This window comes from Lepisosteus platostomus, chromosome 9 (assembly GCF_059453375.1).
Source record: "Lepisosteus platostomus isolate fLepPlt1 chromosome 9, fLepPlt1.hap1, whole genome shotgun sequence".
Taxonomy (NCBI): Eukaryota; Metazoa; Chordata; class Actinopteri; order Semionotiformes; family Lepisosteidae; genus Lepisosteus; species Lepisosteus platostomus.
The window spans coordinates 34,902,622-34,920,312 of record NC_142619.1 but is presented as its reverse complement, the minus strand read 5'-3'; the positions used below and the strand labels follow the sequence as shown (position 1 = coordinate 34,920,312).

Sequence of the window (17,691 nt, the reverse complement as noted above, 5' to 3'; positions counted from 1 at the left end):
TCATATCGCCGACCACCTAATCTGCGTAACCTTCTTGTTCACAGCTCCCTTGACCATCCTCAGCCACCATCCACATCAGGCACTTTCCCCTGCAACAGAGCTCGCTGTATCACCTGCAAGTACATATCTAATACCACACTCATTCAAGGCCCTCAGGACAATTCCGGATCACTCGGATGACATCTTGTACCTTCAGCAACCTTATTTTCTGTATCTCTTGCAATAAATGCCCAGCTATCTACATTTATGAAACAGGAAGGACACTCTGAGACCGCTTCAGAGAACATGTTAGGGCTGTGAAGATTCAAGATTTCTCTAAGCCTATTGTTTCTCATTTCACCTCTGATGGCCATGATCACACTAATCTCTCCGTCTATGTTCTCAAAGATGGTTTTCCTAACTCCAACATCAGAAAGACTACAAAAACTAAAATTATCCTGCAGCTAGGATCACACCTTTCCCCTTCTCTCAACGACAGACTAATTTCCTTCTTAATTTTCTCCATTCATTGGAAGTTTCATTTCACACCTCTCTTCACCTATCCTGACTTCACACCACCTGATTGGCCACTCTGCCTGTCCCCTGCTCCCGCCACCCGCTCCTCCTCTGTCCCAGCTTTTGTTCTCCCACTACATTACCTTTGCTTACTGCCCTGTCTTTCTCACACCTGAAGAAGACTCCATGGCCGAAACGTTTTGTTTTCTTTTTCTCTTTTCAGCATGGAATAAACCTATTACTTGTTCCTTTGCAGCCTACGCATGCTGACGCAGCTACCCACCTAAACTAATCTTCTCTATGTTTTCTCAAATGGTTATCAAATATCAACAACAGATTATACTATTTTCACTACATAATTATATTTAGATAGAAACAGCTGTTTTTAACTAGAGGTTTAATTGAATATGAATTCAATCAGATGTCACATAACTGTCAGAGATTATAGTGTTGATACTACTAAAATATTACTGCAAAAACACTCAACATTAAACTTTTTTTTCCAAGGAGGAGATATTATATTGTTTTAATTACAAAATGTTATGGGGCTTTTTATACCAGAAAATTATATTTACACACTTGACACTTTAAGTGATGCATACATGTCTGCCTAAAGAAAATATAAGTTATCACAAAGCAGAAACAAATTTAAAGTAATTAAGCGAAATAAGAAAAAATTGGATGTAATTTTAAAATGCCTTCTATTAGCTTTAAGTAAAAAAGGTTTTTAAATCTTTCTTTGTGAAAAAAAGATTTAAAAAGTGGATACACCTAATAGATCTGTTTGTCCCTGTTACTTTATCACTTTTATCACTGGTGTACAGAGAGGTTATCTGGACGTGGTTACTATAAAAAGTCTCCGGCCACAGACACTAACCTTAAAAGTATAAAAGTGTTCCAGCCTAAAATCATAAACGGCATTTTCTAAACTTATTAGCAGTAAATAGGAAAAGGCATGATATACTGTAATTGTATGCATCTGAAAAACCTTTAATTTAACAAGAAGCAAAAACCCCTAAGGCAAAGGCGAGTGTGACCTTGTTACAGTATGTACATGCTAGGTAACTGTGCTAGGTAATTTTCCTTAACAATTTTTTTTTTAATTTATTGCTTCAGATGTGTCTAGATAAATTTTGTAAATGTAAAAAAAACATAAGGGTGTTAATTTATATTAACTTCAATTACTTTCCACATATGGTATACCACATGGTAATGGAACAAACTGTCAAATTATACTGGATCCTGTGTCACTGAGGGCATTTGCGAACAGTCGTTACCATACTTCCTTCACTTAATAATAATAATAATAATTGCTTACACTTATATAGCGCTTTTCTGGACACTCCACTCAAAGCGCTTTACAGGTAATGGGGACTCCCCTCCACCACCCCCAATGTGCAGCATCCACCTGGATGATGTGACGGGAGCCATAGTGCGCCAGAACGCTCACCACACATCAGCTATCAGTGGGGAGGAGAGCAGAGTAATGAAACCAATTCATAGATGGGGATTATTAGGAGGCCATGATTGGTAAGGGCCAATGGGAAATTTGTTAAAAAATTACTCTACTCTTTTCGAGAAACGCCCTGGGATTTTTAATGACCACAGAGAGTCAGGACCTCGGTTTTACATCTCATCCGAAGGACAGCGCCTGTTTACAGTACAGTGTCCCCATCACTATACTGGGGCATTAGGACCCACATGGACCACAGGGTGAGCGCCCCTTGCTGGCCCCACTAACAACTCTTCCAGCAGCAACCTTAGTTTTTCCCAGGAGGTCTCCCATCCAGGTACTGACCAGGCTCACACCTGCTTAGCCTCAGTGGGTTGCCAGTTGTGAGTTGCAGGGTGATATGGCTGCTGGCCTTTGATGGCTAGTTAGCAACCATAAACTGGATGAGCAGTGATGGGCATATTATGTAATGTGTTACTTACCTAATGCTATCAAAAATTAAAGCAAACCAACTGAAAAAAACTAATTAATAGCCTAATGTAGAGGTAAGGTCCATGCTGCAAAGCTGAAAAAATGCGAAGCACACCTCCTCAGGTGTAAAACCTTCTTCAGATATGTGGAACCTTAAATTGAGATGAAGAAAGTTCCACAGCAAAAGCAATGTGTTTTTTTTCTTTCTACTTTTCATTTTGGAATTAACACGTACTTGTTCTTTGCAGATCACATGCTGATACAACTCCCAAATAGAACGTAATCAATAGTATGAAACTTCTTGACTAATACAGAGGGCTCACCTTGAACAGCAAATATGGCATCAACAAACATGTCACAAAAAGTCAGGTTAAATAATCTTACCTGACACTGCACAAGGTTTAACATCTTCTTTCAGTGGTGTCTCCCTCTTAGGTTCATGTTTGTACATAAGGTGAGGTTTGTTGTGCTCATCTTCATACTCTTCTCCTGAAATCATCAGTGGTTCTAAAAAATATTCTCCATTTCTGGTTCTAAATGTTCCAATCTGAGGGGAGAAACACAAATCTTCTGATTAAACAGAAAAATGGCACTACATCTGCTAACTGAACATATCCAATTAACCTATACATGTGATTTTGCTCCTCTCTCAAACACACAGCATACAATGTTTAATTTCTGACTAATTAATTAAATTAACCTATTCAGAGACTGAGAGAAAGATGAATACTGATTAAGGATTCTGGTTGCTCTAGGGCCTTGCATTGACCTACACTCCACCACATCAGATGTGCTACTGAACGTTCTCTGAACAGGGACATGAAGGTGTAAAAAAGGAAGTCTAATTGTAATTTTAAGGACTCTTTTCAATTCTCTATAAAATTATATTTAATAGAAAGTACTTAAAAACACTCACTGCACACAGTTTGTAGGACATAGACACAACACAGGGCCAAGAAATAACATTATTGCATTATATTATATGCACCGCATCACTCAATGAAAGACACTTATTCAGTCGGGTGATCTTAAGTATATGCGGTCAGCTAATAATCTAGTTTTCTCTGACACATTCTCACCTGGCTGAAAAACAATAAATAGTGCTTGTGGAAGGGTAAAGAAGTATGCTTTCACCACGTAACAATTTACACAGGCTGATCAGTTGGAGTTCATACAAGGAAATATCTAAGGTTTTAGGCTTAGGAAGACAGATCAACAACGGCAACATTTATAAAGTTCAATAACAAATCCTATAATTATATACAAGTTACACAGTGACATTTTCAACCATCCATTTTCTAACCACTTCATTCAATTCAACAGGGGAGCCTCAGCAATCAACAGGCCCAAGTTGAGGTACACCCTGAATGGAGCACCAGTCTGTGTGCAGTGCACACACAGACACAAACACAAAAACACAGACACACACACCAGGACTGATTTACAGTGATTTTTGTTTTACAGAAAGAATATAGCACCATCAAATTTAAAGTGCTTTGCAAAAGTATTCCGACTCTATCAAATACCATATCATTTTGTGATGTTACAAAATGATGCACACATTTTTAAAATATTCAGACCCATGAACAGATTATCTGCTGAAAGCACTTTGTCCATTCTTCTTGGCAGATTTATTTAAACTCTTTAAGGTTACTTGGAGATAACTAATCTGGTGTTTTAATGTCTTTCCACATATAATAAACAGGAGTGAGGACTTTAACTGGGCCACTCAAGGACATCCACTTTATTATTTTTGGGGTACTCCATTGTAGTTTTAGCCTTGTCTTACTATAAGGTGAATTTTCATCCCAGTTCTAGGTCTTCAGCAAACTAAAGCAGGTTTACCTCTAAGACTTGCCTATAATCTGCTCCATCTACTGTATTTTGCCTCAGTATTGACAAGATTTTTAGTCCCTGCTGATCAGAAGCAACCCCATAACATAATTCTACCTCCTCCATACTTGACAGTTGGGTGATGTACTGGGTTGTTTGTACTGAATGTAACATTTTGCTTTTAGACCAGAACGTCAGAAGTTTGTCTTGTCTGACCAGAGAACAATTTTGCCACATGTTTGCAGTATCACTTACATGCTTTGTTGCAAACTCCATGCAGGAATTGAGATGTTTTTTTTTTGTCTAGTAATAACTTCATCTTGCCACTATGCAATACAGAACAGCTGTGACTAGGGGATATTTTCTCCCATCTGGGCATTTGCAAAGTCACTATTGGTTGTCTCTTTTGCATTCCTAGCCTCTTCCTTCCTTGTGCTGCTTTAGGCTGCCTGGATAGTATAATACACCTTCTACTTATTAATGATTGACTTCACTGTGCTCTAAGGGACATTCTTTTAATTTTTAAATAACCTTTCTCTTGGCTTCATAAAATTCTTGTCCCCTGAGTTGTTTTAAAAGCTTCTTACTCATCATCGGTTACTGAAGGAACCAATAGAAACAGTCATATTTATTCTGAAATAAGCTAATATTGCTCTATTGCATACCAGCAGAGGCCACTAAACAGTATGGCTTGTTAAAGAAGTTTTGTGTTTGTAATTTAAATTAGGCTTGAATGCTTATGCCTTGAATACATATATATTGTGATGCTGCAAGGGCTGCCACACCTGAAGGCCAGTACTTGCTGTGAAGCGTCCCTCAGTTTGTAAATACTTTTGCCAGCATTAAAACTGCCATGACAGAATTCCAGCAGCACAATTGAACAGGAAACAGCTGTGTGCTTTGTTCCATCCTATATGAATAAAAAACCAAGCCGACAGCAGGTGCACCTGTAGCGGGGAAGCACTGCAGAGTGAGAGAAGGTTGCCACATTCTAAATGTTGTTTTGTTGTAGCTGTTATATTTTGTATATTTTTTCTACAAGGCAGGAAAGAGCAACATAACAAGTTTAAGACTCAAGATGACGGAAAAGGCTGTAATAAAGAAGATCTGAAGGAAGCAATCTGAACCAAGTCTAAGGAATGGAGCAGGATGCTGAACATAATACAAACATGAAAAGGACGTCCACAGTGTGAGTCTGGAAAGACATTAATTTTTTTGGACACACGTTTTTTTTTCATTAAAAAAAAACCAGTGGCAGGTTAGTTGCCCTGGTATTTTGATGAGGAACTCGAACTAAGAGCTAGGCTTTCTTTTAGCTCTTTGTTTTATTTTTCCATTATTTGTTCAAATGTAAACTCTGCATGAAGAGTGGGAACATTGTTATGAGATAATTATCAATTAGCTTCTAAAGTAATTTGAAAATCTTTATAACAATAAAGATAAACATTTTGGAAGTTTACTGTAGTCTATGATATTCACATATTGATTGTATGCAGTGTAAGAAATATTGTTTAAATACTATAATAATAATATAAGGAATAAATTTAAATACAACAAGCTTACCAAAAATTAAAATAGCAATTTTAAGACTTTATTTCACTGTGTTCATTTGTTGTAATCTTTGAAGTTTGATTCATATATTTATATAGAGGTATTTTTCATTTGCTATATTACCTGTAATTCATGTTAAAAACTGTAATTTTATGCAATGCATACACGTCAGATAATGTACAGTATCTTGCAACATGCTGGAGGTGTAACTAGAAGTGTCTTATACACTATCATAGTACTCTGTGAATACTGGTCAGATATTTAGCATATCAACTTATGCATAGCAATTGGATCAGTTTTGACTGAAAAATATAATCACTATAAGCAACACACTGTGTTACAGTATATGTAGAATATCTGGGATATTCCTCAGACTTTTCATTATTTTTCTTCCTTTACCAAGTGAAATTTTTTGTTGATCAAAAACTGTTATGATTGGACATGGTCATATTTAGAAACACTGTATCTCAATTTTTGTCTTTGAACTGCCTCAGACAGCAAATTTAAACATTTATGACAGCCAAACATGGATCAAAATGGCTCTTGACTAACTAAAAATCTTCTTCCAAAACTCTACACAGACCACGAATGCTTTCATAATCCTCACTGCCCTATTCAGTGTACTTAGTGGAGCTCTCCCTTTTAATTAACTAGTCAAGTTATACATCTTATATTATCTTTGCTGTACAACAGAGATTTCAAAGAAAACATTTAGACACAACACTGGGGCTTGAGAATTAGAAAAAAAACATCTGTCTGCTTAAGAATTAAATGTATAAAGCCCAATCCCTAATTAGCAAAAGACCATTTCTGCAAATTGGAGTGTTTCCCACTGCAGATTTGTACAATACAAATCTACTCTATTGTTAAGATGTTATGTTTTTCTTTGAAGGTAAACATAACCACTAGGCAACAGGCTGTCATTTACAAAAGAAAAAGCTGAGGCCCAAAATTCAAATGAACATGTGCATGGCAATGATAAGACGCTCTTGATCCTATTTATACAGTGAACAAGTGCAGTACTACAAAGTAAAATGTATTTATGAAAGAATATTTGAGACAGTACTCAAAAGCCATTTATCTGATTTGTGATACTATTGCTTAAATAGAACCAAAATAAGGACCTTCAATCGTTGAACATGGTTGAAGGCTTTTAAAATACCAATGAATCATGATGTTACAATGAAAAAGATATATAAAACTTAAACTTTTCCCAATTAATGTGATCACAGGCTCATAGCGATGGATATTATCTAAGATTCGTCAAGGCCCTGGGTTGGGACAGGTAAATTAAAACATTCATTTGTTTCCTTGATTAGAAAATTATCAATTTAAATACAGTAATCATTTAAACCAAGGTAACTACGGTGTCTCCGGACTGCTCCAATGCTGAATTTTGTTATAGCCAGCTGTTTAATTATTTAGTTGATAAACAGAAAGAACAATGCAGTAATTAAGAAACTGTTTGCAACACAGTACAGAAGTGGATCTTATTGGATGGTCTGCAAGTTATGTAACAATGATTTAATCTGTACTGAAGCACAAAACAAATACAACAAACCAGGTCTAATGTATTCAATCCAATATTTTAAACAAAAGCACCAAACCTAGTGTAAACAAACTGTTAAAAATAAAAGGAGCATAAATTATAACTAATACGTTGTCACTATGGTCCCCTGTCTATGGCAATTGCAAATTGGACCCACAGATGTTCTGACTCTGGACAAGAGATACAAGCGCAAGACCTTTACATTGTTTTCTTGAACTTCTGCCATGTAATCCTAGTACTATGTCATCTTGCATTGCCCCACTACAAAATCATCAATTCAGAATTAGATTGAAAGAGCAGAAAAAAAACTGTCAGCTAAAGGGCTTCATCAGTGTATTGGTGAACACTTAAATATACCCTCAATCTGCACCAATCATGTCAACAAAACCAGTGCCCATTTAATAATAGATTAATTTACTTACAGTACATTAAATTACAGTGAATTTCAATGTGCTTCACATAAAGGAAAAAGCTAAAAGAAGTTAAAGAACTTACTTAAACTTAAAGAACATAAAGATTACAAAGAAGGATAAAGATAGGAAATTAGATACTTTATTAATTAGATAATTAGAATTTATAGAACTGGACATTGATAGGCTTGCTGGTAGAGAAAGTTTTAAGATCTCTCTTAAATTTCATGATAATCAGGTAGGCTACTACCAAGCAAGGAGCATAGACTGAAAAGACACGGTCACCCATAGTACTGTACATAGTTTGGTTCTGGAGATGTGCAGCAGATTAATTTGACCTGATCTAAAAGGACCAGGTGATGTTTGAACAAAAAGGTCAGCGAGATAGACAAGGCCTTTGCCTTTTAAACTCTTAAAAACCAGAAGCAATTCTTTAAAATCCACTTTCTGATGGACAGGAAGCAAATGGAGCTCTGCTAGAACGGGGGTGGTATGGTCTGACCTCCTTTCTCTGGTGAGTACCCTGGCAATTCTGTTCTGAATAATTCATTGTTTAATTAATGTGCTAAATCACAAAGGAGAGCATTATAATAATCCAGGTGAGATTAAATGAAGGCATGAATTACATTTTAAGAGTCTACAAAATTGAGAAAGTTCAAGCAGGTAGCTGCATCAGCATGCGTAGGCTGCAAAGAAACAGGTAAAGGTTTATTCCATGTTGAAAGCAAAAGAGATACAACTATTTTAATTCTTCTTAATAATTGTTTCAGCTGTGGAGCCTGAAGAAGGCCAACCCCTTGTGTCTCTTTTCTTTTCCTTTCAGCATGTAATAAATCTTTACCTGTTCCTTTACAGAATTGAGAGGAGACCTTAGCCAGAAGATTTGAGAGAAACATCAAACTTTACTCCCAAATTGTTTACCACTGAGGACAGGGGGATAACATTTCCAACAACTGTGAATTTGCTGGTCACAATCTGAGTAGGTGTTCCAATCAGCATGCCCTCTGTTTTGGTACTACTAAGCATGAGAAAAATGTGGCTCATCCATATCCTGATCTCCTGTTTACTTTTCTCCTCCTCTTACTGAATGCAAAATAATTTACAACACAAACAGACAAAATTGACAACAAAAACAGCAAAACTAGTTTTCCAGATAATTCCCCACTAACAATTTTAAGTAGATATGAGCTTATTAAAATGTGTAGCCTGTATCATTTAACAAACAATGACATATCACATATAATAAAATGATTTATAACAGAAGGATTCTTTAATGACTATTTAGTATTTCAGTTTTTACACATGTTAAAATTGGCTTGTTTGCTTGAGTTTGTCTCAATTTAAAAGCAACAATATGGTACTGTCTATTGACTGTTCTTTGTTGCCCTGTATCAGATAGTCATATGATTCTCATCTCACTGTACAAAATTTAATATATGCGTTTCTGCTATTATGTGATAGTTGTGTTCCTGGAAAACACCACATTATGGAAAATTGTGTTACAGCAACTGATCATATTATTAGCTTGAATGTATTACTTTTGCACAATATGTAATGTGTTTCATTATAATTTGAAACAAAACAGTGAAAACATAAATACAGATATAATATGCATCAGAATTTACATTAATACGTGATGAGTAATTCTATAGTGAAGGTTTTTTTTTGTAAGAAACCTTTTTTTAGAAATGCACACTACAGTAAGCTCAGTAGCATGAATGGTATACAAATGACATTCTTTAATTTCTCTCATATAACTTGTTAACATAGTAATGGTTTTTCATTTCTTTCACACAAGCAGAACACTTCTTACCCTTGCCATTCATTGCAACAGCATTATATACAGTGTTTTCAAAGAATGAAATTATAGCAGATGAGCACAAATGCACAACTTAAATGCATAGGGATGTTAGACAAAGAGACCAATTCTTGAGAGAACACATCAACACATCCCAAGCATGTGTCCCTGCGCTAAGGCTGCCACACAACAATTTTTCCTCTACACGTCTGTCTAGTAGTACTTGAATCACGCAAAAGCATTATAGAAAAGCATTACACAATAAATCTATCGAGTTGTGGCCTATTCATGATATGGAACATATGTTAGAGCAGAAATGACTGTATTTAAAATTTTACTATTTCAGTTTAGATTACGTTTCTACAATATTGTACATATAAGACGTATACATGTGAGAAGACAAGAGTGGAGATACCTGTTCCAACACCCATCCATTTTCTAACCACGTTACCCAATAGAGGGTTATGGGGGAGCTGGAGCCTACTCTGGCAAGCATCAGGTGCAAGACAAGATACACCCTGGATGGGAAGCCAGTCCATCACAGATTATATTGTATATGTATATGACTATAAAGCCATATAAGATAAATGCAACATCATTTTTTCATAAAGGAAGTAAAAAAGAAAATTAAAATTCCATTAATATCATAAGGTACTTATGGACTTAAAATTAACTGTCCCTATTTTTTTATTTTATTGAAACAAATAAACTATGAATTCCAAATGTAAAGCACAGAATTACTCAGTAACTAAAATTAAACATATTATTTATAATATTTATGTAAAAAGTATTGTGTTTAATGCTGAAAAATCCCAATCCACTGTAGTGCATACGCATATACGTAACGTCCAACGGTGCTAGAAAGTTTGTGAACCCTTTAGAATTTTCTGAATTTCTGCATTAATTAGACCTAAAATGTGATCAGATCTTCATCTAAGTGATAAAAATAGATAAAGAGAACCAAATAAAACAAATAACACACAAAAGGATATACTTTTTCATTCATTTCATTATCATTTTCAGTCAAATGTATGCAGAAATTCAGAAAATTCTAAAGGGTTCACAAAATATCTAGCACCACTATTCAACAAGGCAGACTTTGGCAGGTACAGTATCATTAAAGATGTTAATGACAAAAGATTTCACAAGTCTCACAAAGTACAATAGGGAAAATGATAGTAGCTGTGGTACAAAAAAATATTGCATCTTGGTAACACAGTGCAACCACAAAAACACATACACCCATTTTGGGTATTACAAGTATTCAAACGAAAAAATGTTAATTGTTTATGCAAATGATTCACATAAACTGCATGAAACATGAACACATATGCATGAAATATACTGACAGTGACGGAGGAAATAGAAAGATATATTCCTTTAATTCGTCCTTCTCTTGGCCTTTGTTTCCTTGTCTATGTAAAATTCACAATCTTTTGTTAACTGAATATTCATTCAAAAAGGCACAAGTGTATTTTCTTTCAACAGCAGTGGTAACTAACTACATGCATTTTTATTCTCTTACTGCTGATTTTTTTTGCATTCTTCAGGAGAATGTTCTTGATTGGGTAATTTATTTTCTTTTCCTTATTTCTCTGATGTATTGTCCTGTTGTATTGTTTTTTATTGGTTCAATTGTGGTGGGGGGGCATTGGTGCTTTTGCTTCAAGTCATAATAATATTGGTGTCACAGATAGAGCAACGCTGAGGGAGATGGTGGTACAGTATTCTGTAATAAAGTGAGATAATGGGCTTCTAAATTTAACTCTACTTTCACTAAGATGTTGCTATCTACTGTATATTTTTTAATCAAACCATGAATTCCCTTAGGATTTGGATTTGAGATCAGATACACCTGACCAATGTTCAGATTTCATTCTGGAAAACATAAACTCTTACATTATAAGTGAAAGGTTCTTCGAGAAATACATATTGCTGTATACAGGAAACAACAGGATGTTTGCAGATTTGCTAATACATATTACTACTGTATATGTCAACCTTCTATTTTGCAGAGAACTAAACAATGAAGGCCTTAATGGTTTTGTGCAGGTATATTCTAATTTCTATATTTGAGACAGGGGAGAATGGAGAATGGCCTTTTGAAAAAGAATATTTCAGGCAACAAAAATATTTTTTCAGTTTATACTCCTATGACATTCAGACTAGGATTTTGTGACCTCTTGTCTAAATTGCAGCAAGAGTTTATGACTGATATTATTCTGGGCACAGATATAAATGTTGTCATGAATCATATACTGAACAGATTTATGTAAAAGGAGATGAATGACTAGATTCTCGCATCAGATTGGTCTCCCAAGCTTTTTTTCTGTGGTACACAATGCAGTGATTCTACCCATATCACTACAAGATCACCATAACAACTTCTGAAGATATGTTTTATAGGCTTTTTTCACTTGACTACTGCTGGCATCTTAACACTGTACATACATTTTAATTTTGGCTGTTTTGGACATTTTTACCACTGAATGTTATCAAAACATCATGTGGTCCTGGTGATATATAAAAGGTGTCTGAGTGAGCACCTGACACCCAGGTTTGCTACTTGTTTAATTTATTTCATAAATTAAGGCATTCAACATCCATATACTCATGCATTTTATTTTTGGTTCAAATGTAAGCAGCTGAGTTCTAAACACACTGCAACTTCATTATAATATTTTGGACATACCTGCAAGCATTACATAACGGTAATAAAGCCATTTCCCTATAAGATGTATTATTTAGCAACATAACCTAAAGTTATAACGGGGACCCACCAAACACCTGATGATGTCACAACCAATCACCACCCATGATGATCTGGATTAGAGGTTGCTGGACACACAGTTGTGACAGCTAACTAATCACATGACTAAAACCAGCACAGTCTGACCACAACCATTACAGAGTTAGATGTAGTAATAGTTTTGAAAATGTGAATGTAGATGATGATGAGGATGAAAAGTTATTGGAGTCACATTCTATGCCCTTAAGAAATGATGAACTTGTAGTGTTGAGCCTGCAAACTTTAGAATGTTATGACATGATGACACATCCCAACAGGGTTGCTATTCCAGCAACAGAAAAATGAATATAATGAAATAATGACATTTCCAAACTGAAGGAGGTTACTGTCCGAAGCTATGAGACATTTTTTAGCACTGCAGCACAATGCTCAAACCCATTCAAGAACATCATTCTCTTTAGTCTGGTCAAGTAAAATGTTTTATATAATTATTGATTATATTGATATTCTGATATTGATATAGAATTGATATTCTGTTCTGCTCTCTAAGAATACATTTGTGGAATAAAATTATTACTAACATATTAAAAAGAATAATACAGGTTATCAAAAATGTTTTCAAAATGTCACATAAACACTGTGCACTATATAATGATAATGTCACCTCCCTATTTAATATTATTAAAATAGGAAAAATTCCCCATTATGAGTAATTTCAAAATTCTTTGTACTTTTGTGATCGCAAACCCCAATGTACAACAGGTGTGCATATATTTTTACTGTTTATTGACGATGTTCGACTGGGGAGCTGCGAGCTGACTGCATCAGCATGCAATGGCTACAAGGAACATGTAAAGGTTACTTCCACTCTGAAAAATAGAAATAGGAAACATAAAATTCCGCCTGTACTGCTACTGTAGTGAAGGTTTGTTTGGCACACTTTATCATTGTATTAATAAAACTGTAGAATGTTTTCCAGGAATCCATGTGTGTATGTCACTATTGTTTTGATTGAATCCCAGCAGCCGTAAGGTACTCCCTATTTGCCGTCCCAATATCTATTTGTTTACTGTATCTAAGTTCAAACCATCAAATCGCTTCACTGTTATACATAATAGTTAACATGGGAAGCTTTAATGAAACAAAGGAAAAAAAAAGTTGTTTTCAATGGAAGAGCCAAAAATTTTGTTTTAACTTAAATAACTGTACATACTATATAACAGAATTCAGGTGGTTAGCTGCGTCAGCATGCGTAGGCTGCAAAGGAACAAGTAATAGGTTTATTCCATGCTGAAAAGAGAAGAAAGAAAACACAACGTTTCGGCTGTGGAGCCTCACACCTGTAGAAGGCTCCATGGCCGAAACGTTGTGTTTTCTTTCTTCTCTTTTCAGCATGGAATAAACCTATTACTTGTTCCATATAACATACTGTTGGTCGTCCCTCTGCATGACAATATGTTGTAATACAGGAGGCCAATTAATGCACTTACTGTATAGAATTATTCCCACTGTACATCATCCCACAATAAGTGGGTGTTTCTATCCATTAAAGATAACTTTCCTTACAAGTACATTCAGGACAAATATAACCTACCTTTCCAATTTCTGGTGAGTCTTTCCAAACTTTTAACACATGACTGCTGTTCTAAGGTACATGCTTAAACCTACTGTACCTGAATAATGGTTGATGTCTTGTGCACTAGAAGAGAAGATGAAGAACTGCCAACAACTAATCTGAGGAACCCTACAAAGAACTTAATTATATGCACTGTGAAAAATTAAAAACACAACAAATGTTATTAGTCCCAAAAGCACTTGTTGTATTTTTAATGCCTCTTCGAATACTAGGGTTAGACTGTAACAAGAATACAAATACACACATCTCTGACAGGTAGAAATGCACATAAATGCAGCTGCTTCTAAAGTCTGACAATCTTATTTTTTTCAGATTCTGTTGAACTATGATTCACAATACAGTTTTTGTACATGGAGCTTATACCAGTCATAATCAGCACCAAAAATGTTTTTTTAACACCAATACAATGATGACATGCTAGTTGGTAGGCCCTGAAATGATGTATTTAATGCTGTTGGAAATATTAATTTACATAACATCAGAGGTGTACAGTATTGGGATTTATTATGACATAATGAAAAGTAATGTGATCAATTTTCTAATGATCATTAGATCACTGATGTAAATGTTTCATATACATTAATTCATGAAGAGAGTACAACAAGCTATTAAAACACTGCACATTTATTGTTATGCTAATAACACACATTTTAATCCAATTTCATATTATTCCCAATACCATTCCTTAATATTCTGTTTACGAAGACAAAGGTTTTTCTAATGATTTCTGTGTGAATGTCTACATAATAATATCATGCACCAAAGGTCTGCTTGTTCTGGCCTTTGGTCAAAAGCTTTATCTGACCTCCTAAATATCCATACTGAAATGCAAGATCTAATATGCACATTCCCAGGGATTTTTCATACATTACTGTGAAGACGTTAAATTCATCTGTGAAATGGTTTTCATGCCATAAAATTGACATATTTTTTAAGCACCATTTCAGAAATTTACATGATTTATTATGCACCTCTTTATACTAATTTAAAGACATTACTGGTGTGTAATTCATAATAGCTTCTACTTCCTAGCACTTAAGCAGTCTAAAGATTAGGAAGGAAACTGTGAAAGCATGCAAGGGCAAAAGCAAATGTAAACAGTGCAAATCCAGAGGGCAAACAGTAAACAGGAGGGTAGTTTTCAGTGCTTAAGGAGTTGCCAGAAAATCCATCTGTGACCACAAGATCAATAAGGAATTAATGTTAACACACTATCTATTTTTACAGCTTGCTCTTAAAAAGCCTTTGAGATTTTGTGGGGATCTTTCCAACTTAATTTAGGTATGGGCAGACTTGGTGACCTTTCCATAATAATTCACTGCACAGTAAATTCTTTTTGAGTTTATCGTTATATTCTTAGAAAAAGAACACAATAATGTACCCAGAATTTAACATATTGAATGCACCAGTTAGAAAAGACACCTTATTATGTATCGTTTCTGACTGGAGTAACCAAAGAGAATGTATCATGCCTAGAGCTGCTTTCTAGTAACCGAATTTATTAATTAAAGCATATTTCTGACCCCTGAGATCTTTAAATACTCTATTTAATGGTTCCTCCTTACTTATTTATAATCATTGAAAGGATACAATCGAATGGCTGTTTTTATCACTTCGGGTACAAAGTATAACTAGAACTAAGTGAGCCGCCTAAACTGTAATAGGGCGTGTTGAAAATGGGTAGGAGTAACATGCTGCTCAGCTTTCACTCTCTGAAGATAGTGAAAATCGTACTTCTCATGTAAAATATTTTTACACTTTTCAATGGTATTAGTAGTTTTCACTTGATCAAAAAGGGACGACTTTAAATAGATTTATTTTGTAACAGCCAAAGTACATTGAATCTGCCCTAGACTACATGGACTCTGAACTAGAAACGCATGCGCTCGTGTGCAGTCAAAAAGCATGGACAGCTATACACCGGCATTAATGAACTTCGTTTTAACATTATCTGTATATAAAAGCAGAGTTTTCATATTTCTTGAAAGGTGTACAGTTAAACTGATTTATGAGAGACCTGGGATTTTGTCTTACAGATGAAAAAGTAATACTCACGAGGCCAGTGCATAGACTGAAGACAGCGATGTATTCACTTTCGGCGTTGACATGCCCATTGAAAAAGCAATGCCTTATATCAGTGGAGTCTTCTTGCGTTTCTGATGAATTGCTACGTTCTGCTCCTAAATGTGTCACGGTGTAGGAGGGCGCTATAAATCCGGAATCAGCAGTTAAATTTAGTTGAAAGCGTTGTCCAAAAGCATCAATTCTGTAGTGCGCTCTTGACCCCCAAAGACTCGCATCCGCACTTCTTTTCCTCCTGTAGTGCAGCGTGTGTGGAAACGTTTCTCCGAAATCATTCACACGGAGAGGCGTGATAATTTCGTAGGATGACAGCTGTTTGACGAACTTTTCTAAAAGAAAAATGTTGATGATAATAAAATGAAGTTTAAATGGAACAAAATGTTTGTAGTTACGTGTTTACACAATAATAGTAATACTGGCAGAAGTTCGATCATCTCTCGGATTTATAATGCCAGGGCTAACATAATTTCAATTTTGAATGTTGTGCACATTGCACTCATACAAAAAATAACAAAATCACCTCTCGGGCTGTTTTAATTGCACATTTTTAATACTCAACCTTCTATACAGCGCCATTGCCCCACTAGCAATTTTTTCCTAGAGTTTGTAAAGCCCCTGTAATACTCCCCCCTCACTCAGCAAGACATTTACCTTGTTTGGGATGCAATCGATATTCCAGTGAATTCCAGATAAGTGCTGAGAGGTGACACAGTAGTCCAGCCAGCCAGACTGTAAACTGCATGATTTCCACAGCAAAGAAGCGAGGGATTTATTCTCCGGCAAAGTACCTTCTTAAACTACCCGGCGTCTCTCCCCCTCCTTTCCCGGCTTGTCAGCACCAACAGGTCGTATGGTCCGTGGAGCCTCTCTGCAGCACAAGCTTGGCAAAGTGCATTCCCGTCATCGCATTACCAAGAAGTCATCCACTACCTTAAGCAAAAACTTACTATTTGCTGTACATTCCAAAGAGTTAGTGACTGTGTGAGCTACTTCTAGGCTACGACGGGACTGGTGCCAACTAAACTTTTCCTTAGCCATCCATAGAACACCCCTGCACCCCTCCAGCCAACATCAAACACTAGGAACGCCCCCGGTCTGCTGCACCAATCACGGGTTAGTGTCTCATTCTCACATATACCACTGAGCACAGCTGAACCGAACGGTTTACGCTCTTCTTTCTGGAGTATAGGATGTCCTTGGTTAGGTTGTAAGCATAACCCCAGTGCCGTTTTACTGCAGAGTCTTTTGAGGTGAATTAAACTGGCATAACATCTCCTTTTTCTTAAATGTGCAGTCGGATATACATATTCTCCGTTCTGCAATTCAGATGCATTCTTTAGTAATCAAACTCATTATTCTATGCTAAGTTTCCTATATCCATATCCTAACAGTGATTCACATATGATACAACGGTGATCACCATCAGTCAGTTTGAGCTTTATTGATATGATTTATATATATATAATTAAAAGTTTTCTACCCTGGGGAAAGCTAAGATGATATTATGTCATGGCACATATCCGTAGCAACAGTAGTGGTAATGTTGATTAAAAACAAAAAGGAGGGAGGGATTCTTATATTTGCGAGTGACTCTATATTAAAATATTTTCTTAAAATGGTATTTTGTACAACATTATTTTAATTCACTTTGTTTTATTTTGAAA

The 17,691-nt window shown here is 35.7% G+C and overlaps 1 protein-coding gene across 1 annotated transcript in view; it reads right to left on the bottom strand.

The window, feature by feature from the left end:
• Positions 1-17,174, bottom strand: part of LOC148654895 (A disintegrin and metalloproteinase with thrombospondin motifs 20) — a 169,460-nt gene extending 152,286 nt beyond the window's left edge. The window contains exons 1-3 of the mRNA XM_088644799.1: positions 16,679-17,174; positions 16,001-16,356; positions 2,804-2,966 (exon numbers count right to left, since the gene is read on the bottom strand). Coding sequence (XP_088500925.1) covers positions 2,804-2,966; positions 16,001-16,356; positions 16,679-16,769 — 610 coding nt within the window. The 5' untranslated portion in view covers positions 16,770-17,174. The remainder of the gene's footprint in view (positions 1-2,803; positions 2,967-16,000; positions 16,357-16,678) is intronic.
• Positions 17,175-17,691: the final 517 nt, after the last annotated feature.